Source organism: Lissotriton vulgaris, chromosome 8 (genome assembly GCF_964263255.1).
Source record: "Lissotriton vulgaris chromosome 8, aLisVul1.2, whole genome shotgun sequence".
Lineage (NCBI taxonomy): Eukaryota > Metazoa > Chordata > Amphibia > Caudata > Salamandridae > Lissotriton > Lissotriton vulgaris.
This window is the reverse complement of record NC_141696.1, coordinates 423,697,728-423,722,108: the sequence shown is the minus strand read 5'-3', so window position 1 is coordinate 423,722,108 and position 24,381 is coordinate 423,697,728. Positions and strand designations below refer to the sequence as shown.

Here is a 24,381-nt window from a genome sequence, read left to right as displayed (position 1 = left end):
CGCCTATTTCCACATCCCCGTCCTGCCGGCCCACCGGCGTTACCTGCGGTTCACGGTAGGCCAAGAGCACTTTCAGTTTACCGTGCTCCCCTTCGGCCTTACCAGCGCCCCGCGGGTGTTCACGAAGGTGATGGCGGTGGTCGCAGCCCATCTGCGCAGGCAGGGGGTATCAGTCTTCCCCTACCTCGACGACTGGTTGTTGAAGGCGGGCTCGCCCCAGACAGTCGTCAGCCACCTCCAGACTACGGCCGACCTCCTGCACTTGCTGGGGTTCTCCATCAATGTGCCGAAGTAACACCTGTGTCCCTCTCAGAAGGTCCTCTTCATCGGAGCGGTTCTCGACTCGGCGCAGTTTCGGGTTTACCCACCCGAGCAGCGGGTTCGGGATATTCAGGCTCTGGTTCCCATCTTCCAGCCGTTATCCCGGGTCTCGGTCAGGTTGACGCTGCGGCTCCTGGGACTGATGGCCTCCTGCATCCTTCTGGTGCGTCACGCCAGGTGGCGGATGCGGGCTCTGCAGTGGGACCTGAAGTTTCAGTGGGCCCAGCATCAGGGCAACCTGTCCGATCATGTCTTGATCTCGGAGGGCACTGCGAGACAACTGCAGTGGTGGCTCACGGACCGCGACTGGGTCAGTGGCAGACCCCTCTCCCTACCCCAACCGGAGCACGTAGTTGTGACGGACGCGTCCCTCCAGGGCTGGGGAGGCCACATGGGAGAGGCGTAGATCAGAGGCCTCTGGTCTCCGGCGGAGTCCCGGCTCCATATCAACCTTCTGGAGCTGCGGGCGATTCGTCTAGCACTGAAGGCATTCCTCCCCTCTGTCCGGGGGAGCGTGGTGCAAGTGTTCACCGACAACACCACCGCCATGTGGTACTGCAACAAGCAAGGCGGAGTGGGGTTGTGGACCCTCTGCCAGGAGGCTCTGCGCCTCTGGCAGTGGCTGGAACATCAGGGCGTGACCCTGGTGGTTCAACACCTGGCAGGCTCTCTGAATGCCAGGGCGGACGAACTCAGCCGCCGGTGCATGATGGATCACGAATGGCGTCTGAACTCGGACGTGGCGCAAGGTCTCTTTCGGCAGTGGGGAGAGCCTTGGTTAGATCTATTCGCCACAGAAGAGAACGCGCAATGTCATCAGTTCTGCGCGTTGGAATTTCCAAGGCGGCACTCGCTCGGCGACGCTTTTCGTCGCGAGTGGAGCTGCGGTCTGTTGTACGCCTTTCCGCCTATACCACTTCTGCCCAGAGTGCTGAAGAAGATCAGGCGCGACCGGCCCAGGTCATCCTTGTGGCTCCGGACTGGGCACGAAGATACTGGTATCCCGAGCTACTCAGCATGTCAGTCGATCCCCCGATTCGTCTGCCTCTTCGGGAGGACCTTCTGTCGCAGCAGCAGGGGACGGTCCTGCACCCGAACCTGTCCAGTCTCCACCTACAAGCTTGGAGATTGAGCGGCGACAGTTGAGGCCATTTGACTTGCCTCCTGAAGTCTGTGATATCATTCTGGCAGCCAGGCGTCCCTCCACAAAGTCGGTATACGCCTGCCGGTGGAACAGATTTGTGGCATGGTGCACAGCAAAGGCTGTGGATCCTCTCTCTGCACCCCTTTCGGAAGTGCTGCTCTTTCTTCTTTCCCTTGCCCAGCAGGGCTCTGCTCTGGGCACTCTTAAAGGGTACCTTTCTGCTCTATCAGCCTTCTTGAGGCTACCAGATCAGCCTTCTTTATTCAAGTCCCCTATTGTAAGTAGATTTCTGAAGGGCATCACGCACATGTTCCCTCCTGTTCCCTTCGTGATGCCCCAGTGGGACTTGAATCTTGTTCTCACTTATCTGATGTGTGCTCCCTTTGAGCCACTTCATAACTGTCCTCTTCGTCTCCTTACTCTGAAGACTGCCTTTCTGGTTGCCATCACCTCTGCCAGGAGGGTGAGTGAGCTCCAGGCTCTTTCTTCTTCTCCACCTTTTCTGTCTGTTCATCCTGACAAGGTGGTGTTACGTACACGACCTTCCTTTCTGCCCAAGGTTGTCACGGCCTTCCACATCGGGCAGTCCATTACCTTGCCCACTTTCTTTCCGCCTCCGCATCCCTCGAAAGAGGAAGAGAGGCCCCACCGTCTGGATCCAAAACGTGCGCTCTCCTACTACCTAGATCGCACACGCCAATTCCGGGTGGATGACCAACTCTTCGTTGGTTACGTGGGTGCGAAGAAGGGTAAGGCTGTGCACAAGAGGACCATCTCTAGGTGGATCATCTTGTGTATCCAAGCATGTTACTCCATGGCGAGGAAGGAGCCCCCGGCTGGATTGCGGGCTCACTCCACTCGGGCCACGGCGACAACAACTGCCCTGGGCCGAGGTGTCCCCCTGCAGGACATTTGCCAGGCAGCTACGTGGGCCTCGCTGCACACGTTCGCAAGACACTACTGCCTGGACAGTCAAGTCCGGAGGGATGGCTTCTTTGGCCGTTCCGTCCTCCAGGACTTTCTGGTGTGATATTGGTTCGCAGACCCTCCACCGGGGTTGGTATTGCTGGGGTATCTATTCTAAGGTAAGGAATCTATCACTAACGTGTCTCTTTCAGATGCACAAGTTACTACTTGTGTAACGATATATCTGTAAGAGACATTAGTTAGTGATAGATTCCTTACCGACCCACCCATCCTCCCCGTTCTGCGAACCGATATCTAGGGTTAAGGTCATCCCCTTCAGGGCCCTAGTTTCATGGCACCAGTGTTAGTTCTATCATGGCTCTGCGTATCTGGCGCGGAAAAGCTGTGTGTCAGAACTGACGTCAGCGCGCATGGGCGCCGTCTAAGTACTCCGACGACGTCATCCCGGCGCTCACGACGCCGACGACGGACGCGGAGCCGCAGACGACGCCTACCGGCGCGCAAGGGTATTGCTACGCAAAAGTTTCCGGATCCAGTCTGACGCCTGGGGATATTCTAAGGTAAGGAATCTATCACTAACTAATGTCTCTTACAGATATATCGTTACACAAGTAGTAACTTGTGCTTCGGAACCATGTCCTTATAGCTGTTCTATGATATAGCCATACCATATACTCTTAAGTGCATTATAATCCTCGTAGTTAATGCTAACTTTGGTTTGGCTTTATCAAAACATGTTGTGTAAGGTGTCATACGCTTTGGAATACTACCCCCCCACCCCACGCCAGTCCTGGCGGCGGGGGTAGCATTCCACCCTTATAGAGGGAGAAGACATGTAGGTGTAGCTTTACCCGGTTAAAGTTAAACAGAGCCTCAGCATCACAAAATGGATGCTGCTGCCACAGGCACGAGTCTGACCTCCTGCTGCTGGACGAAACTCCGGCAGGGGAGGCCAGGACAATAGGTTTTCTGCCTTGGGAGGTGCTAGCACCTCCCCAGACAGGCTATAGTGTAATGGGGCAGGGTGGGTTGAATGAAATGAGACACTGCCTGGGGCACACAAGGTGCTCCATGCATAGCCCGGTTAAAACCAGTTGCTGGGGCACACCAGCCCCAGCTCTGGCGCGAAACTGGCCAAAGGAAAAGGGATGTAACCACCCCCTTCCCATGTTCCACCCATAGGAGGGAGCTAGCAGGTAATCCAGCCCCTTAGATTAGTATAAAGCTAGGAGCTGTGTCTAGAGACATTAGATTATCCTGAACTGAAACTCTGAAACGAAACTCTGGACCTTCGACATTCTACTGCAACTAGAAGACTGAAGAATCTCTCTTGTGGTCAAGGAGTGACCACCCTGTGCAAACAGGCACCATCATTGACTTGCTGGTTTGCTTTGTCGACGCTTCCACTGGAGCCTGAAGACTTAGCGACGCAGCCTCTGGACTTCCAGACTTCTCTGACCCAACCCACATCCACAGCAAAGCTGAGACCCTTGGCGAACACGAGAGACATGGGACCGTACTACCTGCAGTACCTGCTTTTTGCTAACTGTGCGGCTTCTGAGGCGTCCTCGAAATTGTGCATTGGGACTTTAGAAGCCCCAAACCCGAGCCGTAAGTGCACCCAAGCTCAGCCCTCCACACTCCACAAGTGTCGCGTGGGGCCTGCTCCTGCAGTTCTCCTCAACCCGTCTTCGCTGTTGCTAGCCTACTGGCTAGTGGCCCTCCTGAAGACACCGCTTGCCTGGTTCCTCAGGCTTGCTCCTGCTTTTCTGTAAATGGGAAGCTCCTCAGACCTTGCTGGTCTGAACAGAAGCCGATCTTCCCTTCCTGCGTGGGGTTCCTTTGCCAAGGCTTGTTGACTCCAATCCGGAAGCCGACACCGCCAACAGCGAGATCCTTCGTGGGACAGTCTGTATCCAGCTCCTGGTCGTCGTCGACGCCTCCTGGTCCACGTGGCTGCAGAGACAAGCTTCACTTCTTAACCTGTTTGCAGATCGACATCGCCTGGTTCCTTCCTGGTCACTGGCTAGTGACCCAGACTCTGTCCCCTCTGCTTTCAGGTTCTTCACTGCTTCGATCTACCCTTGGATCCAACCGGACATCTTCCTCCTGGTCGCCTGCAGCATCTTTGGGCAGTTATCCATAGGATTCGATGACGAAACCAGACACGAAAGAACACCTATGCACCCAGCTTCCCTGGGTGAGGTAACTCGAGTACTCCGGTGCTCCCGTGGGCAATAACTATCCAAGTGTCCTAGTTTAACTGAGTTTACCCGTAGTCCATCCGGAAGTGTCCGAAATCAACTACTTTACAAACTTTAAGCTCCCATTGAAAGTCTATGAGAACCCGCATGTGTATTTAGACACTGCACACACATCCTGTAGGACTCCTGCTTCCTAACCTTTGGTTACTCAGTGTAGTCCCAGCGATTCCCTAGGCCTATTCACTCTTCCTGAAGTGGTTCTTATACTAGTTATTTAGTATATGGTTCGTGAGGCCCCTAGGGCAAAATTGTATTTGTGCAACTTATAGTATGCTTATTGAGTAACTTGTGCTGTATATCAAACTCTGAACTCATAAAGAGTGCAGAGGGGTTGAGTTAGTAATGAATACATGTGTATTTGATATATACTTTGTGTAGTGTCCTTTCATTGGGTATTCAAGGGGTTATATGTGATAAAACAGCTGACTTCACATGCCAAAAGAGTTTAGCCTAAGACTGCTTTGTCCATGCTACCACTAGGATAGCTGGTCTGTAAGGTTGACTTTACAACCATCACCATAAGGGTTGTTTGGACTGATACAGGGTGCCCACTAGAATAGTGGACATCACATATCAGGCCAACTTCTCACAGCTGGGTCCTGAAAAAGAAAACCAGTGATCAGACCTCATTAGATGAGGAAACGTTTCAAGGAACATATTCTGCATTTAAAAAGGTATTTAGTGGGATAGAAGGTGTCTCGGAAGAGATGATTCTGAGAGGAATCCACTATTGTCCTCTGATGAATCTCACATGAGGCCTTGAAAAAATCTACCAACAAGTGAGGTAGACTAGCTAAGGGCAAATCAATAGGCTAAGGAAATTGAGAATCAGTTGACGCCTGCCCTGTCAACTACTCTGTCGACCACCTTGAGTGACAATGCTGTTGGTGGGTAAAAATATTGACTTCTTGACATCTGCTTAGCCTATGACAATGACAACAAAAACAGTGCCAGAGCCACAATGGTTGGCTTCGCTGCCGATTCTACCACCGACATCTCCACCATCAGTGACAGCCGAATCGATGACCACCCATCAACATCAAAATGAGGCTGTGTCCTTCCCTCTGCTTCCTGCAAAGATATTGTTCCTGCAAGAAAATATTTTACTAGTAAGGTGACTTCTCAGTTGCTAATGAAGTTCTTGGATCTAGTGGATGAGTCACAGAATGAAGGGCCCTTTGGGGCTTCCACCATTGCTGCTGAGTTTCCAGGATGAAAATTATTTCAAAAATACATGTGGGCAAGACCAGTTAAAGGGTTGCCGAAAATGTTATGAGGAGGTCCATTCTCCTTTTAAGGTATATTGAAACGTATGAAAGACATTATGACGAATATTGCGATTACCCTTTCTGTCAGAAGTCTCCAGTGGTCCGCTCTCCAGCGAACCTTGATAGGCTACATCTGTTGAAGCAGGATTTTTATGTACATTTCTTCACATGAATGAGATACATCTCAACCCTCGCTGCATCCTCCACCACTGCCACAACCAGGACATGCAGCTATCACCTTCACTGACACCACCTTCACAGCCACAACTACCCTTGCCTCGATCAACAGACATTCCACCAATACAAATGGACACTTCTGATTATAATGAATTGGGGAGAGAGGAAGGCAAACTCCAGGAGACACTAAGACAGCCAAATGGGATGACCTAATACATCCAGCACCTGGCCTGCCTTTCCCAACCCATGCAGACTCTACTACAGATCATATCTCCAATTTTCTTTCTCTTTTGGAAATAGTGTCAACGTTATTGTATTTGCCAGTGTCTGTCACTCAAAGGATTATTTTCCATATGATTTTAACCCCTCCCATGCACGTGACGGAACCGTTCTGTCACGAGCCTCGGGTGGGATGTGCTGGTGACGGAATGGTTCCGTCACGGCCCGCTCGCGACGCCTCCGCGGCGCAAATTCCGCGCCTGCGCTGACGTTCTAAAGAGCGGGCGGGCCGTGACGGAACCGTTCCGTCACAAGCACCGCTCACCCGCGGGCCCCAACGGAGCGTTTCTGTCAGGAGCACGGGAGCGCCGTACGGCCCCGCCTCCCCCTTAGCGCTGCGGCGGAATAGCCGCCGCAGCGAAGGGGTTAAGGAAGAACCAAAAGACCAAAATCTCAAATGTGGACAGATTGACTCAGTTCCTGGACTTTTTGTTGGAGCGAAAGAAATAAAAGGGAGAGAGAGAGACGTCTTGCAGGCAGCTATACTGCTGAGCTTCAACAAAAGGGCCCCAGAATGTGTTCCCAAAAATCAGCTGCAAAAAGTAATTTCTGTTTTTTATAGTAAAGTAGAAGTTGCGAGCGTTCTGTCCTCCTTGGGTATTAGACAACTCTACAGATATTTTAAAAAGCAGTCTTTTAGTATGATGATGCTAAAGGAAGTATTGCTGTTGCTAGAAGAATGAGAGTTCACGGTCCATGGACCTACAGGATGCTTACTTCCATATACTAATTTAGCCTCAAACATTTCAAATTTGAGGGAATCAGATACACTAATAATTCAAGTAATTGCCCGTCTGCATCACTTTGGCACCAGGAATATTTCCTTCTTGTTCCTGGATGCCTGGTTATTCAAAGGAAATACTTTTCTCATCACACAAAAGTCCATAGAAACATGAACAAACCTGTTCATCAATTGGGTCGGTCGACCAACATAGTCAAAACTTATTCAGTTTCTAGGGGCTACCCTAAATCTAAAGTAGGCAAGGCTTTTCCATCGGAGGAGAACATAATATATCTTTAGTTCTTTTCTCAGCAGATTCAAAAACTGACCGGTCTTCACTTGAATTCCTTTCTGGGCATTTTGTTGCTGTGCAATCTTTCTATTGCCTGCTATGCCCTTTTTTCCTATGTTTTTCTGCCTCAAGGGAGGATGTCGCCTTAGCTGAAAGGTTGCTTCTCAGAGTGCTGCTCTGCTCTTTCCCTGCTGTGGCTTTCAGTACCATAGTGCTTGGCGCTTTCCGTCTGGTGCTGTTCCTCACCTTTCGTTTCCTCTCTTTTCTGTTTCCACTGTTTTTTCGCACACTGTTCCCATGCTCTCACAGTTTTTTCGGGGACGGCTCTGCGTTGTGGCACGGAAAAGTTCTCCGAAGAAAACCGACATCAGCGTGCCGGGGTGGGGCTCATGTGACTTTGCTGACGTCATGCATGCGGGAAACGTCAGGGCGGAGTCACATGGTACCCCCCCCCCCCCCCCCCTTCCCCACCCACCGGGATGCTGAGATGCTGTGGAAAAAATTCCGGATCCAGTCTCACTCCTGGGGTTAATTGTACGTCAAGGATTCTGCGGCTAGAATCGTCTCTACCAGATACACTGGTACCGAAGGTAGGTAACTTGCACTTCTGATAGATACATCTGCCGTGTGGATTCCTCACCTTGTGAATATCCCCCTTGCGTCAGCAACATTCGGAAATTCTTTTTTCGTAGCCTCGCGCCGACGTGGATAGGACGTCACAGAGACACGGCTCCGCTCGCGACTCCGCTGACGTCACCGACGCCTATAACAGGCCCACGCCGGCGTGATGACATCAGTTCCCTTTTTTCCGCGTCGTCGACGCTAACGGTTATCGGGAATCTCTGTAGCCTACTGGTACATTGTTGCCATTTTGGTGGTTATTTCTGCTTCTCTGTATCCTGTTTCTTCGATAATGTCATCTAAGAAGACCGGCTTCAAGCCCTGCAGGGAGTGCGGTAAAATGATGTCCATTACCGACCCCCATGAAGACTGCATCTGGTGCTTAAGTTCCGACCATGATGTGGAGGATTGTTCTTCATGTCGGAAGATGAATCCGAAGGCCCTGAGGGAGAGAGAAGCCAAACTTCTGGTTGCGAAGGTGAAAGCTGGAAAGGAGAAGTCGTCGAGGTCTCGTTCTCGAAGGGCGAGGTCGAAGTCCAGGGCGAGGTCGAGATCTGCTTCTCGAGAGAGGTCATCTTCGAAGTCGGCGGATCATGTTTCGAAGTCGAAGAAAAGGCACAAGAAGAGGAGACATGAGTCCCTGCGTCGGTCCGGTAAGGAGTCGGGCTCGGGGTCGAGGTCGAGGTCACCGAAGAAGGTACGTTCGAAGGTGGTTACCCTCGAAGTCTCCGAGCATGAAGGTGAGGCCTCGCCTTCTGAGTCGCGTGGGCGATCTCCGTCTCCGGCTCCGGTTCCCTCTCCGGCTCCGAATCCGTCTCCGGCGCCGTCCCCGGCCCGTGAAGAGGAAGAGGCCCGGGACGATGTGGATTCCGCGCCTGTCGAAGAGCCGAATCCGATCCCTCTTCAGGACCGGCCTGATGGTTTTCAGCCGCCCTTTCCTGCTCCAGGCCAGGACCCTTCTGCGTTTCTTAACGCAATGTATGGTGTCTTCTCAAGGGCATGGTACCCCTCTGGTGCGCCTTCGGGTCCCACGGGTCCATTGGCATTCAGCCTGGGAGTTCCTCACTCCTATCCTCCGGCTCCGTTTATGCCCTACATGCCGGCTCCGACGCCGCATTGGCATTTCCCGGCTCCGCCGAAGTCGTCGACGCCGATTCCGGCGTCGCCTGCTCCTGATCATCCTCGAGGGCATTCTTCTGTGCCGTCGGTTTCGGTACCGGCGCCGGCCCCGAATTCGTCGGCGCCGCTGGTGGATCCGGCTGCGAGGCGTGTTAAGGAGAGATCCAGAAGAGAAGCACAACGCCTTCTGGAGGAGCAGAGTTATATGGGCTCTCAGTCTGACGTTGAAGAAGGTGAGCTAGAGGAGAGCTGTTTTGAGGAATTGGCGGATTCTGGGACCCTTGATTTCTCTCCAGAGTGGGAGTTGCCCTCAGGCTCAGGTGCTCCATCTAAGGATATCCAGCCTTACCATCTGGTTATGAGAAAAGCTGCTGAGCTCCTTCAATTGACTCTGCCTACAGTGGAGTTCAAGTCTAACCTCCTCACAGAAGTCTTGCATTCTCCAAATTCGGTGGTTGAGCCTTTACTTCCATTCAATGATGCCTTGACTGATCCTATTATGGAAGTTTGGAAGAAACCTTTGTCTGCTCCTGCGGTATCAAAGAGTGTTGCAAGGAGGTACAGGGCTGCCCCTGAGGACCCGGCTTTTCTCTCTTCACATCCTTCGCCGGAGAGCCTGGTCATTCAGGCTGCCTGTTCAAAGAAGAGTCTTAGTGCCTTTCCGCAGGTTCCTTGTGAGAAGGAGGCAAAGAAACAGGACCAGGTGGCAAAAAAGACCTTTTCATCGGCTAGTATGGCCTTAAAGTCAACTAATGCCACATGCCTAATGGGGAGGTATGTTCATGCTCTGATGGACTCCTTACGTATCCTGGCCCCTAAAATTCCTGACGCAAACCGAAAGGATTTTGAGGAGGTGATTAATGACACTCAGGCGGCTGCCCGCCAGGTAATTCAAAGTGGTCTGGACACTGCTGACTCTGTGGCTCGAATTATGGGCACTGCTGTTGCGTCAAGGAGATCTGCCTGGTTGAAGTCATCGGACTTTTCGGCTGATGTTCAGGCGACTCTGCTTGATCTCCCTTTTGATGGCTCAGGTCTCTTTGGTAAAAAGGCGGATGCTGCTCTTGAGCGGTTCAAGGATTGCAGGGCAACAGCGAAGTCCTTGGGCCTCCAGATCAGGGGCGCTTCTTCCGGCAGAAGGTTCAGGGGCTTTGGTCGCTCCTTTCGGAATTTCCGGCAAGGCCAACAGCAGCAGCAGCAGCAGCAGCAGCAGCAAAATTCTATGTACAGATCGTACAGGGGAAAGCAAAGAGCGCGTCCTCGTGGACGTCAGCCCTCCTCTTCCTCCACCTCTTCCAACCCCCCTGCCGCAGAAAAGCAGCCCTAGATCCGCTATTCAGGATCATGTGGGTCCGGTTGGGGGTCGGCTTACCCATTTTCTACAGGATTGGGAATTGGTTACGTCAGATCTTTGGGTTCTCAATCTTGTAGAAAATGGGTGTGCCCTTCCCTTTCGGGAATTCCCCCCTGTTTACCCTCCTTGTCAAGGTTTTTGCACCCAGGAACATCTGTCTCTTCTGCAGGAGGAAGTTCTAACTCTGTTACGAAAGGGTGCGATAGAGGTGGTCCCAGAGCAGGAAAGGGGTCAGGGATGCTACTCCCGGTATTTCCTGATCCCCAAGAAGGATGGCAGGCTTCGTCCTATCCTGGACCTCAGGATCTTGAATCTCTATCTGAAGCAGGAGAAATTCAAGATGCTCACCCTTGTTCAGGTTCTTCAGGCGTTGATGGAAGGAGACTGGATGGTGTCGCTCGACTTGCAGGATGCGTATTTCCACATCCCAATCCTGAAGTCACACAGGAAGTATCTCCGTTTCACGGTTGGGTCGCAGCACTGCCAGTTTGCGGTCCTTCCGTTTGGTCTTACTACTGCGCCTCGAGTCTTCACCAAGGTGATGGCGGTGGTGGCAGCACATCTCAGGAGATCGGGGATACCTGTGTTTCCGTATCTAGACGACTGGCTGATCAAAGCGGAGTCGTCGGAGAAGGTGCTCCATCATCTGCAGGAGACAACTCAGTTGTTGTTCAGGTTGGGTTTTTCGATAAATGTACCCAAGTCTCACCTGGTGCCCTCCCAGCGCAACCTGTTCATAGGTGCCGTACTGGACACTACTGTTTGTCGCGCATTCCCTCCTCCTCAAAGGATTCGCGACATACAGGAAATGATTCCTTTGTTTTACCCTGGAGCGGTCGTTCCAGTCCTGAAGGTTCTTCGCCTGCTCGGTCTGATGGCTTCTTGCATTCTCCTGGTCAACCATGCACGCTGGCACATGAGGGCACTCCAGTGGTGTCTCCGCAGGCAGTGGTATCAGCACAACGGAGATCTCGGGGAGTCGGTGAAGATCTCCAGAGAAACTGCAGCGGATCTGTCTTGGTGGAGCGTGGAAGGCAACCTGTCGCAGGGGAAGCCTTTCCATCTACCTCCATCGGTGGCCACGGTGATTTCGGATGCATCCACTCTAGGGTGGGGTGCTCATCTGGGGGATCTGGAGGTCAAGGGTCTTTGGTCTCCAGAGGAAAGGTTGCTTCACATCAACCTTCTAGAGTTGCGGGCGATACGTTTGGCGCTCAAGGCCTTCCTCCCTTCCCTTCGCGGTCGGTCGATCCAAGTCCTGACGGACAACACGACCGCGATGTGGTACATCAACAAGCAGGGAGGAGTGGGGTCGCAGTGTCTCTGCAGAGAGGCTCTGCGTCTCTGGTCCTGGGTTCAGGACCACCAGATTTGCCTGATGGCAAATCATCTGGCCGGAGTTCTGAACGTACGTGCGGACAGTCTCAGCCGGCAGTTCTCTGCCGACCACGAGTGGAGGCTTCATCCAGAGGTGGTTCGTCACGTCTTTCGGACGTGGGGGACCCCTCGGGTGGACCTGTTTGCCACTCGCGAGAATGCCCACTGCCCGTTATTCTGCAGTCTCCAGTATCCGATGCAAGGAGCCTTGGGGGATGCGTTTCAGTTGAGTTGGGGAAGTCAACTCCTTTACGCGTTTCCTCCCATACCCTTGATTCCTCGGGTTCTGAGGAAAATTCGCCAAGACCGGGCCCTAGTTATATTGGTCGCCCCGGATTGGCCAAGAAGGGTGTGGTATACAGATCTACTCCACCTCTCCTCTCACCCGCCGCTCCGTCTCCCTCTCAGGGCAGACCTCCTCTCTCAGATGGAGGGGCAGGTTCTACACCCCCACCTCCAGACATTGCACCTTCATGCCTGGAGATTGAACGGGGCAACCTGATTTCCTATTCTCTCACACCTGATGTAGTGGATGTCATTTTGTCTGCTAGGCGTGACTCCACTAAGACTGTCTATTCTTATAGATGGTCTAGGTTTGTTGTTTGGTGTGGTGAGAATGATATTGACCCGTTGAGAGCCCATTTATCAGATGTGCTCCGGTTTGCTCTCTCTTTGGCTCAACAGGGGCTGGCAGTTGCCACAGTTAAGGGCTATCTTTCGGCACTGTCAGCTTTTATTTGTTTGCCTGATCAGCCCTCTCTTTTTAAGTCACCTGTTGTCTTGAGATTTTTGAAGGGTCTTGTAAATAAGTTTCCTCCTACCCCTTTTATTGTACCTCAGTGGGACTTGAATCTTGTTCTGACTTTTCTGATGGGCTCTCCTTTTGAGCCTCTTCATAAATGTCCCATGAGGCTTTTAACCTTTAAGGCAGTTTTCCTAGTTGCGATTACCTCGGCAAGGAGGGTGAGTGAGCTTCAAGCTCTTAGTTCCAAGCCCCCGTTCCTGACCATACATGCTGATCGGATGGTTCTAAGGACCAGGGCTGCTTTTCTTCCTAAGGTGGTGACTCCTTTCCACCTTGGTCAATCCATTACCCTCCCTACCTTTTATCCTCCCCCACACCCTTCCAAGGAGGAGGAGAGGTTGCACCGTCTGGACCCTAAGAGGGCGGTGTCTTTTTATTTGGACAGAACTAGAGACTGTCGCTTGGACGATCAACTCTTCATTGGCTTTGCTGGCTGCAAGAAGGGAAGAGCGGTCCATAAAAGGACTTTATCAAGATGGATCGTTCTGTGCATAAAGATCTGCTACTCTTTGGCCGGTAAGGAGCCTCCGGAGGGTATTAGAGCTCATTCCACTAGAGCTAAGTCATCTACCTCTGCTTTGGCTAGAGGTGTTCCTGTGGAGGACATTTGTAGGGCGGCAACCTGGTCTTCCCTCCATACTTTCGCGAAGCATTACTGCTTGGATACGGAAGTCAGGAGGGACGGCCACTTTGCGCGCTCTGTCCTTCAGGATTTCCTGGTTTAGAAGAGTGGACACCCTCCTCCGGGAGTGGGGACTGCTGTGGGACTCTATTCACAAGGTGAGGAATCCACACGGCAGATGTATCTATCAGAAGAACAAGTTACTTACCTTCGGTAACGCTTTTTCTGGTAGATACTATATCTGCCTGTGGATTCCTCACTGACCCACCCGCCTCCCCGTTGTCCACTCTTCTATGCCAGAGTTATTGTACTGTAATGTATATTTGTTTTGATGTCAAGGAAATGTTTCATTTGCTTCCTGCATTTGCTTTACACTGTGTGTTTTGCCTTGACTATTGTATACTGTGTATGCTTTGTATATATCTACTGTCATTGGTCCGTCCGTGTGCCTCGATGGCACGGAAAAAAGGCGGAACTGATGTCATCACGCCGGCGTGGGCCTGTTATAGGCGTCGGTGACGTCAGCGGAGTCGCGAGCGGAGCCGTGTCTCTGTGACGTCCTATCCACGTCGGCGCGAGGCTACGAAAAAAGAATTTCCGAATGTTGCTGACGCAAGGGGGATATTCACAAGGTGAGGAATCCACAGGCAGATATAGTATCTACCAGAAAAAGCGTTACCGAAGGTAAGTAACTTGTTCTTCAGGTGACTTGTTTTCTGATAAATACACCTTTCCAGTCCTTCCTACTGATAATATAGTGTGAGTTATTCTCTTCCATTCTTCTCTACCCAATCTCTCAAACATGTTGACTAATGAATTAAATTTTTCCTCTCAACTGGGTTGATGGTCCCAGGTAATAAAGTAATCTTCGGAATGTGGCCATTAGTTTTGTTATTTACTCGTAACCCTGTTTTAGATAAGCCAGAATATCCAGCTGTCAGCATTATTTTAAACTTCACATCGCCCCAGAGATCGAGAACACTTGTGTCTTGCACCCTAATAGCTCATTGAACCTTCAGAATAACTGGAAAATAAATGTGTTTGATCGGTTCTTTACTGGATTCACCACATTAAAGAAGGAAGAAGCAGCTGCAAAACATAGCTTTTCCATAGTTCATGTTCTGCATCAAAATCTTTAAAACAGCACAGGTGCACCACACAACATAATTCAACAAATAAGGAAAATTATAACGTCCATATCCCGAAAGATAAATGCTTTCGTTTTTCTTTTTATTCCAGTATTAGTTTTCGTGGATAAAAACAGAGTCCAATTTCAATGACTCAACGCAGTACAGCCGACTTGTTTCTTCCTAGTGCAGGACTTCTTCAGGTCACTAGATTATGGTGGAGTCAAGTAAATCCATCACCTGAAAGGTCATAAGTATCTCTGCTGTTATGCTTTTTCCCATCCGGTATCCTTTAAATTAGCATCACCAATTCGATGCTGTCTCGGTGAAGGCAAAAACTAGGTAGCGAACTCTGAGTACTCCCCACACTGATGAAGTCGATAATCCGCCAGAATGTACAATGGTGATGTCCTTTAGCAATTTATCTTCAGAGTATCACACGAAAGTCTAGAGACAAAAGGGGTAGAACCACTCGATAAGGGATACGCTTGTGCGATGAGAAATTCCCACAGTGAGACCTATAACGCTATGAGGTACAGGGGATGACCCATTGCTAAACAGTATGTTGACAAGTGGGCCAGAGAGGCAAGAAAACAGTAGCCTATATAGAAAATAGAGGGCTGCAATATGATAGTTGCGGTCAGCGGCAACGCTAAGCGACGTAACAGCAACAGCAAACTCCGGCATCAAAATCTGTTCTGCTTTCCCCCGTGAAAAAATTCTGAGGGCTTTTATGCCACTTCTGCATTATATTGAGGAGTACTGATAGTACAGATGGCAGAAATTGGTCAAGCAGCTTTCTGGTTTTCACTCTACTCATTCAGAAAGCACTTCTGCTTAGATGTTAATGTAAGGCAAGAGGAATCTTGTTCCATTGCAAGTTTTTTGGCAGAAGTATTCATCCCAAGCTTTTTGTTTAATAAAGCGACATTGAGAGTGCAGTCTGTGTCTACTTTCTGCTAAATTCCATTAGAAGAAGAATTACATCAGAATAAATATTTACTCTTACAATTATGTAATGCTTTTCTCAAGGTAATGCTATTTAGGCATGTGTGTTATTTATTTTTAACTCAGTTTTTCACACGTATTTCTCAGTTAAGGAGAACTGGCTTCATCAATGTGGTTGGCACTTTTATGGCAGTGCAAAGTCACTTTTGTTAGTGACATTTGTGCTGCTGTCTATTGACTGTGTAATGTCCAATATTTGTAAACCTTTCTGAGACAAGAGAATGTTTGATCAGTAATCAGCGTCAAGACATATTATACACCACAAAAAACATTGCCTAATGGAAGAAACTCCCTGTTCAGTCATTTGAAATGCGTTCCAATGGATTATGGTTTACTGTGCTCATATTGCTGCCCATATAGTTTATTTTGACACAACTTCCTGTATTTTTAATCATAACCGTGCACTAAAAATAGGTTTAAAAATGTCCTTGAAGCACAAGTGTGTGATAGAAACAAATTGTATGTGTCTTTCGGGCAAGATGGCCTTTTCATTTTAAACATCAGTGACATATATATTGAGGAACGGAGGTTGATGAATCTCGCCACAATCAAAAGGACACTTTCATGTTTAGGTGTCAATTTCACATGTATCCTCTAAGGTGGCAGGCATTAGAGCACCACAAAGGCTTCTATGAGATGGAGTAGTACAAAAAGGTGATGCTGTTGACCTGTAAAAATAATATGCATCATAGACTTGTATTTTGTTGACTAGGTTGAAGGAACAGTTGAAATTTCAGTTTGAAAAAAGTTTACATTTGCCTATAATTTCATTTACTCCCGTCCTGTGTCTTTCATTCTTTCTTGTTTTGCTGTAGGTGAAAGTTCTCCTGGGTCACAGAGTGATTCAGGTGGCTTGTGGAAGCAGAGATGCTCAAACATTGTCACTGACAGATGAAGGTACTTCCATAATGCACTGTTTTAGAATCAATTACTTATTTATACATTCTCTTACAATAAAGGTTAGGCATTGCAACTTCTTAATTCTCTCTTTGATATTTAGGCCTGGTGTTTTCTTGGGGAGACGGTGATTTTGGCAAGCTTGGCCGAGGAGGAAGTGAAGGTTGCAACATTCCACAGAACATTGAAAGACTGAATGGACAGGGTGTTTGTCAAATTGAGTGTGGAGCTCAGTTCTCTCTGGCCCTGACCAAATCTGGAGTTGTTTGGACATGGTATGTAGAATAAACTGTTATGAACAACTTTTTGCCAATATTATCTTTTTGTAATAGCTAGATGTTATTACAAATTATTTTGATGTCCTGGTTGAAATGGAATTTCTGTAACATAGGATCTTCATTGAAGTCATAAATGTCAAAATCTTTGCCTCGCTGCCTTCAGGGGCTTCAGAACACTTCCAACCAATGTGTGTTCATATATCCACAAAGAGGGTCCAACCTGTCTATATGTTGTGGAATTCCCTCCAAAAGCCTATGCCAGGCTCCTTTTCTTGATTTTAAGACTAATAGTTGTGTCAGAAACATTTTCTCGAAACAACATTGCAGCACCCATAGCCTCATTTGCTGCTTACATGTATTGAGGAAAAGGTGAGCCTTATAGGCTTACAAGAGCTAGAAATGCACCCTGTCCCTTTCAGGCTCATTGGGTTTCTGCTACCCATGAATCCTCATACTGGCAGTAACCTCAGAGTTTTTTTCCTGGTTTGTCTCAGAGGGATCCTGGAACCTATTGGGTGTCTTCATAGGTGATTTTCTTCTGAGATGTTTCTCTCTGAATTCTCTCTTTAGCTTCAACTCTACATCTTTTACGTTAGTAAAGACTAGCAAAGCATTGTTTATCTTTTTTTGGAGTGGTTATTTCCCATCAGAATGTCTTTCTCTGTGTGATACTTAAGACAAGTAGATAGATTTGCAGAACAGCTGTTATAGAACAAAAGATAGTCGGTGACACTGCCTTCCTGACACTACAGCTGGAAATCTGTGATGGTCTCAAGAACTTCACCGAGTGCAGAGACTGTAGTTACTGCCCTCTGAGCATTCAATTCCTTCTCTGGCCCAACCATCAACAGCAGCATTACAAAAAGTCAGAGATAACCTGACCAGCAAAGAGGCTTTAAAATATAACTATTCAGTCACAACTGGCAAACACCCAGGGGCATCCACTCAACAGTAGCTGTGAGTAATTACTACTTTCCTCTCTCCATTTGCCAATCCAGTGTCAGGAGCGGTATCTTTACATCTGGAAGAGTGGAAAAAGATCACAAGCATCTGCTAGAGACATCTAGCTGCAGATTTCTTATCTTAGAATCCTCCTCAAGCGCCGGACTGGATCTGGAAGTTTTCTAAGCAGTACCTCCTCGCGTCAGTAGAGGGTATCAAGCTACTCTGCAGCAACATAGTCTCTTCCTTTCATTGCACCTCCGCAGCCTAATCCACCAAAGCAATCCACCATACTACTTAAGAGCATGCAGTCGACCCAGTCCCTGCCTCACACAGAGGAATAGGAATCTATTGGTGATATTTCCAGGTTTAGATAAAAAGCCCAAAGATGGAGTTCAAACTAGTATTACTTGTAAACATGGGGAACATTTTCTATGCGAGACATCATTAATTTTCCCTCATGTCAGGCAAGGGGATTGTGTGTGTTCTATAGATCTACAAGACACCTAACAGTAGTGTAGGAGAGTAGGGTCTGCAATCCTATGGTCACCCCAGATTTTTGCTTCACTTGTTTACGACTTTCCCTGGCTGTGGGCCTGCTAATCAGACCCACAGCCTAGCTGTTCTCTCTCTAAATTAACATCCATGTACTTTAGGTGAATTTACCAATTGGTATTGGGTCACTCTTGTAAGTCCTTGTACAGTGTACCATAGGTACCCAGGGCATAAGTGCACCCAAGGCCTACCAGGGGCTGCAGCATGTATTGTGCCACCCCTGGCTGGCCATCTAAACCGACACAACTGGCTGGTAACACAGCTGGGGCAAGGTGGTGTAATCACCCTTTGCTTTAGATATAGTATACCTATATCTAACCCTAAAATGGACACATATACTCCTATAAGTCACTCCTATGGCAGGCCTTAACAATCCTGGAGGCAGAGTGCTTGGAATTATGTGAGATGGTGCTCTAGCATGAGCTGAGCCTGTCTGCAGCTTTCGGAACCAAGTCCTTTAGCTGTTTCCATGATAACGCTATACCATATACTCTTAAGTTCATTATAATCCTCACGGTTATTTCTAACTTTGGCATAGCATTATCAAAACATGTCGAGTAAGGTGTCATACGAATTGGAATACTACCCCATCGCCAATTCTGGCGACGGGGGTAGCATTCCACCCTTCTAGAGGGACACGACATGTATGTAACTGTGAACCCCGGTTAAAGTTAACTCGAGCCTCAGCATCACAAAATGGATGCTGCCACCACAGACACAAGTCTGACCTCCTGCTGCTGGGAGTCCTTCCAGCGAGGGAGGCCTGGACAAAGGGTTTCCTGCCTTGGGAGGTGCTAGCACCACCCAGACAGGATTTTGTGTATTAGGTAGGACAGGCTGAAAGGAATGAGACATGCCTGGGGCACACAAGGTGTCCCTGTGCATACCCCGGTTCAAACCAGTTGCTGGGGCACTCCAGCCCCAGCTCTGGCGCGAAACCTGACACATGATAGGGGGCGTAACCACCCCCCTTCCTGGTCCCACCCATAGGAGGGACCTAGTCATAGTACAGCCCCCTTTAGGAGAATAAAGGTAGGAGCTGGTCCCATTCCAAATTAGATTAATCCTGATTTGAAACTCTACAAGAAGAAACTCTGGACTTCGACGTTCTGCTCCACAGAAGAAATCTCCCTTGTGGCCAAGGAGTGACCACGCTGCAGCAGCAGGCACCATCAAGCGTCTTAGCGGTTCACTTTGTCCTTCCTGCCGGAACGAGACTTCAGAGCCCGACGAGATCCGGACTTCCAGACCTCTCCGACCTATACCTTTATCTGCAGCACAGCTGAGATCCGTGGGTGCGACGAGACGTGGGACCGGCCATCTTGAAGAAACTGCACTTCGCTTCCAGCACGACTTCAGAGGCATCCTCGAGAAAGTGCTTTGGGGATTGAGAAGCCCCAGCCCCAAGCAGCCCCTGCACAGAAGATCAGCCCTCCAGCATCCACGAGATCTGCGTGGGGCCCTTTTGCTTGATTGCTGCTCGACGCGTTGTCTGGTCACATGCCGGCTGGCTAGTGGCCTCCTAGACGACGATCCCCGAAATCTACACCGCTGGTCTGGTTGCTCCAGACTGGCCCTTGCTTCCATGCAAAGGAGAAGCACCCCGGACCCTCCTGGTCCGCACCAGACGCCTTTTCCAATCACCGCGTGGGTTTCCTTTGCCAAGGCCTGTTGACGCCGAATCCGGAACCAACACCGCCGACAGCGAGAGCCTGCGTGGGACAGCTCGTGCCTCCATCCTGGTCGTCAAAGACACCTCCTGGTACACGTGGCTGCAGAGTCAAGCGTCCACTCTTCCCCTAATCGCGACAACAGCACTGGTTCCATCCTGGTTCCACTCCAGTCACTGGCTAGTGACTATGAACATTGTCCCCTCTGCTTTCAGGTCTCCATCTTCCTTGATCCACCCTTGGATCACTCCGGACGTCTTCCTCCTGGTCGCCTGCAGCATCTTTTCTTCAAGGCTCCATTGGCTTCAACGCGGAAACCCGACACACTTTCACACCTATGCACCCGCAGCCCGTGGGTGAGGTAATAAGAGCATTTCGGTGCTCAAGGATAGATTGACTCTCATAGTGTCCAGGTATCCAGTAGTTTTAGTCCTAACTAGTCGGAACTGTCTATTACTTACCTTTTCGTAATTTGTACTGTCCATTGGCTTTGTTACGCATCTCCCGTGTGAGTTCACACTCTGCACACACGTCCCGTGGGCCTCCTGCCCCTTACCTAAGGTTAGGGTAGTGTAGTCTTAGCGATCCTACAGCCTCTGGACAGCTCCATTCCTTCTATCGATTTCCTTACACCATTTACTTATTATATGGTTTGTCGTGCCCCTAGGGCACCATTGTAATTTGTGCAACTTAGCGTATTTTTCTTAAGAGTCTTGTCATGTGCTTAGCCCTCTGATCTCATAAAGAGTTCAGAGGTGTTTTGTTAGTAATAAATATATTGTTTATTTTCATAACAATCTGTGTGGTGTCCTTTCATTTGGTATTCAAGGGGTTATATGTGGTAAAACAGCTGGCTTCACATGCCAAAAGATTTTAGCCTAAGACTGCTTTGTCCATACTACCATTAGGATAGCTGGTCTATAAGGTTGACCTACAACCAATCACCATAAGGGTTGTTTGAACTGATATATGATGCTCACTAGTTCTAGTGATCACCTTGTATCAGGCCAACTTCTCACAAGTAGCAAAAAAGCACACGCAGTACCTGAGCTTTTTACTAGGAACATCACACTGCCAATATTCAGTGCTCCAGTTTAATCTGAAATTCACCCCTCAAACCTGTTTGAAATACATGGCCAGTAGCAGAAGCCCACATTTGATGTCAAGGAATATTTGTCTACACTTAACTGGGTGATTGGCTGATAAAGGCTCAGAGTTAGCAAAATGCATATTAGGACTTGGAAAAAAAAACTCTGTTACTCAGTGTGGGCCTACAGATAAACATCCAGAAGTTTGTAATATCCACCGTCCAAGTTCTATCCTCCACGGGGGCAACTGTAGACGCAGTGCTAAGAGAAGTATTTCAGAGGAGGGAGAAATGTCATTTTCTATTGAAGGCTTTCAGTCTGTGAGCCCAGCAAATGTCCTTACCACACCAATTACCTGCAAGTCTGCACACCCTACATAGTTCCTAATGACTTTCTACCATCTTTAACAACAAGCAAGATTGATATGCAAACAGAAAACACAACCATGCACTACCTGAGCAAATGAAGGGGCATTAGATCAAGACAGCTATCGCTGTTGTCACAAAATATCAGGTCATGAGCCTTGACATTATCAATATAGGCATTCCACTTACCAGTAATCCTAAACAACCAGATTCCCTGAACTGATTTTATGTAGAAAATCACAAATGTATTATAGGCAACATCATTCTTCATCACATTTTCGCAGAATGGGACTTCCTTCCAGTAGATAACTTTCCAATGCTAGAACTAGGATCGTTGTGCCATGCAGATTAGATTAACTGGGCAATCACATTTCACCTTTTTTTTTAGATTACTTTGATACCCTCAATCATACTACAACTCTGAATTTGCTAAGTGATAGTGATTTTGATTGCGTTAAACCGGCAAAGTCAGTGGAGATATCAGGACATGTTAAAATTGCCATCTATTGACAGGAGAGATTCCCATGGAAACCAAGTTTAATAATCAGATTATAGTGTCCTATATTTGAAAGTCCACCTTACTGCTATTACAGCTTACAGGTACATTTCAATTCAAACATCCTTCTTCAAAATTGCATTAGATGAAGGCCTAAAGAAATGTTTTCCCTCTTGTAAGACCAGCCCCTCCACCTTGGTAGCTCAGTGTGGTATTGTAAAAAATAATGGGTACGCCTTTGAACCTATTCACAAGACTTCATCTTTCTTAGAAGTCTTCCATTGTAGAAGCTGTCACTTCTGCTCTTAGGGTAAGCAATATCTAAGGCTAAACCTTATAGTGTGTTTGATGCACATGGGATACTACCGAGAACTCACCCTTCTATTCTGCTAGAAGTGGTAAAACATTTGTAGTATAACAGGACTATCAGTTTCCCTGTTTTCTCTAGCAACCCATCTCCCCAGCAGAATGTTCATTATACACTCTTGTTTTCTGAAGAGGTCTATATTTTTATCTAGATAATCAAAAATCTTACATAAATCTAACCAGCTCTTTATCCTCTGAGATAATATTTGCCATGGCCTGGTCACTTCGAAACAGTCCATCACTTTTGATTGAAGCCTCCAAATCACTGTAACCATTGCTAGTAAACCCTTACCGGGGAGACCCAGGGCCCTTTACACTAGAGAAAAATTAGCCACTACAACCTGGCTGAGGAAAATCATTTTGAGGTATGGGCAGGGTTTGCACTTTGAAATCTATCCACACTTTCACTAGCTGCTGTTGTCTTGATTTGGTCAAGCTGCTTTAATGAACCTCATCAGCCATCCATGCTTTACAGGCTTCTTTAGTTTCCTAGATTGAGTACAGTTAGTATTCCTTGTGTCCAAGAGCTGTGGGGGTTACAATGTTTTTAGTTTGCTGCTGTGTTCTAACACTTATGACGATCATTGAAGTTCCTGGCTGTTTAAATCAATGTAGAATGTATCAGAGAATAGAACCCTTATAGGTGGGATATTTTTGTTTCTTTATTTATTTTAGGGGCAAAGGAGATTACTTCAGATTAGGCCATGGTTCTGATGTTCATGTGCGCAAACCTCAAGTTGTTGAAGGTCTGCGAGGGAAGAAGATTATCCATGTGGCCGTAGGTGCACTACACTGCCTTGCTGTCACCGAAACCGGACAGGTAAGAGCTTTTTAATGAAATTAGATACACAGACTGTGCTGTTCAGCTTTTATTTGATAGTATGTGAACAACGCAAGAGGTCTTTAGTATTTTACATCTGAAAGAAACAGGTTAGTATTATATTCCTTACGTTAGAATACCCCCAGGCGTCAGACTGGATCCGGAAATTTTTGCGTAGCAGTACCCTTGCGAGTCGGTAGGCTTCGTCTGCGGCTCTGCGTCCGTCGTCGTGGGCGCTGTGATGACGTCGTCTGAGTACCTAGACGCCGCCTCCGCGTGCTGACGTCAGTTCTTCTTTTTTCCGCGCCAGCAGCGCAGATCCGGAAAAAGTGGTACCTTAGTCACTTTTTGACTAACTTTTTTTAGATCTTTTTGATCATTTCTCGAGTCTTTGACTCCGATTGGTGCCGATAGGGATTCCAGGTTTTAAGCCTTGTGGGGACTGCGACCGACTGATGTCGGTCACCGACCCTCACCATCGGTGCTCCACTGCCTCAGCGTCGATCACGACGACAAGACCTGCTCCTACTGTCGGGCCTTGACCTCGAAGGCTAGGCGGGAGCGGTCCCGCAAGCTGCTCGACTTCCGACAGTCGGCCCCGTGCCGTGAGAGGTCCCGGTCTGGACGGAGGTCGCGGGGGCGGAGCCATCATAGCTCCGGGAGTCGACATCACTCCTCCGGGTCGAAGTCGTCATCAGGTAAGCACAAGAAGTCGAAGAGACGTCATCGCTCTTCCGACTCCCCCCCCGACGCTCACGCGATGCGGCCGGGGGTTCGGGTGACACCCCCACGCGGCTCCGTCGGAGTCGCGGGCGTCACGACCTGCCCCATACCCTCCGGTCTCTGGGCAGCAAGCGACGCTGGAGGAGATCGAGCATTTCCTCATGGCCATGAGGTCCCTCTCTCCTCCGACGGGTTCCGCGGCGCCTTCGGGCCCAGCGGACCCGTCTGGGGGCCCTAGCGGGTCGGGTGCTTCGGCCCGACGCCGCCGGGTGATTCGGCCCCGACGCCGCCGGCGCCTTCGGGGCCGGCGCCGCAGGGCCCCACTGGATCCGCTTCTGTATTCGGATCGTCGCCAGTCGACCTGACGACCTCACCGGCGCCGGTTCCACAGGTGTCACTTCCGGCGCCGTCCTCGGGCGGCGCCGTACCCAATGCCTCCCTCGACCCAGTTCCGGCGTCGGAGCAGCGCCGCTCTCGACGCCGCTTGGGGAGTTCTACTACAATGAACCAGCCCCGTCCTTTGACAACCCTGAGTATCAGGAGATGGGTGAAGAGGAGTATTGGGAGGGGTCTGAGGACCCTCTGACACGCGAGTGTCAGTCCCAGGACTGGACAGGTGGATTGGGGATGCCAGTGGTCTGGACATTTCGCTAGACACTGGTTTTGTCCCCCCCACCCCCTACCGTGGCTACGGAGGAGGGGGCAACCTTCAGTGTGGTGTTGACGCGGGCAGCCAAGGCCTTGGGCCTTGAGCT

At 49.3% G+C, this 24,381-nt stretch overlaps 1 protein-coding gene across 5 annotated transcripts in view; it reads left to right on the top strand.

The window, feature by feature from the left end:
* HERC2 (HECT and RLD domain containing E3 ubiquitin protein ligase 2) overlaps positions 1–24,381 on the top strand; it is a 1,676,463-nt gene that overhangs the window by 947,629 nt on the left and 704,453 nt on the right. For all 5 annotated transcript variants that reach the window (XM_086934186.1, XM_086934185.1, XM_086934187.1 and 2 more), the window contains exons 62-64: positions 16,242–16,323; positions 16,427–16,598; positions 22,759–22,903. In XM_086934186.1, the coding sequence (XP_086790312.1) occupies positions 16,242–16,323; positions 16,427–16,598; positions 22,759–22,903 (399 nt within the window). The remainder of the gene's footprint in view (positions 1–16,241; positions 16,324–16,426; positions 16,599–22,758; positions 22,904–24,381) is intronic.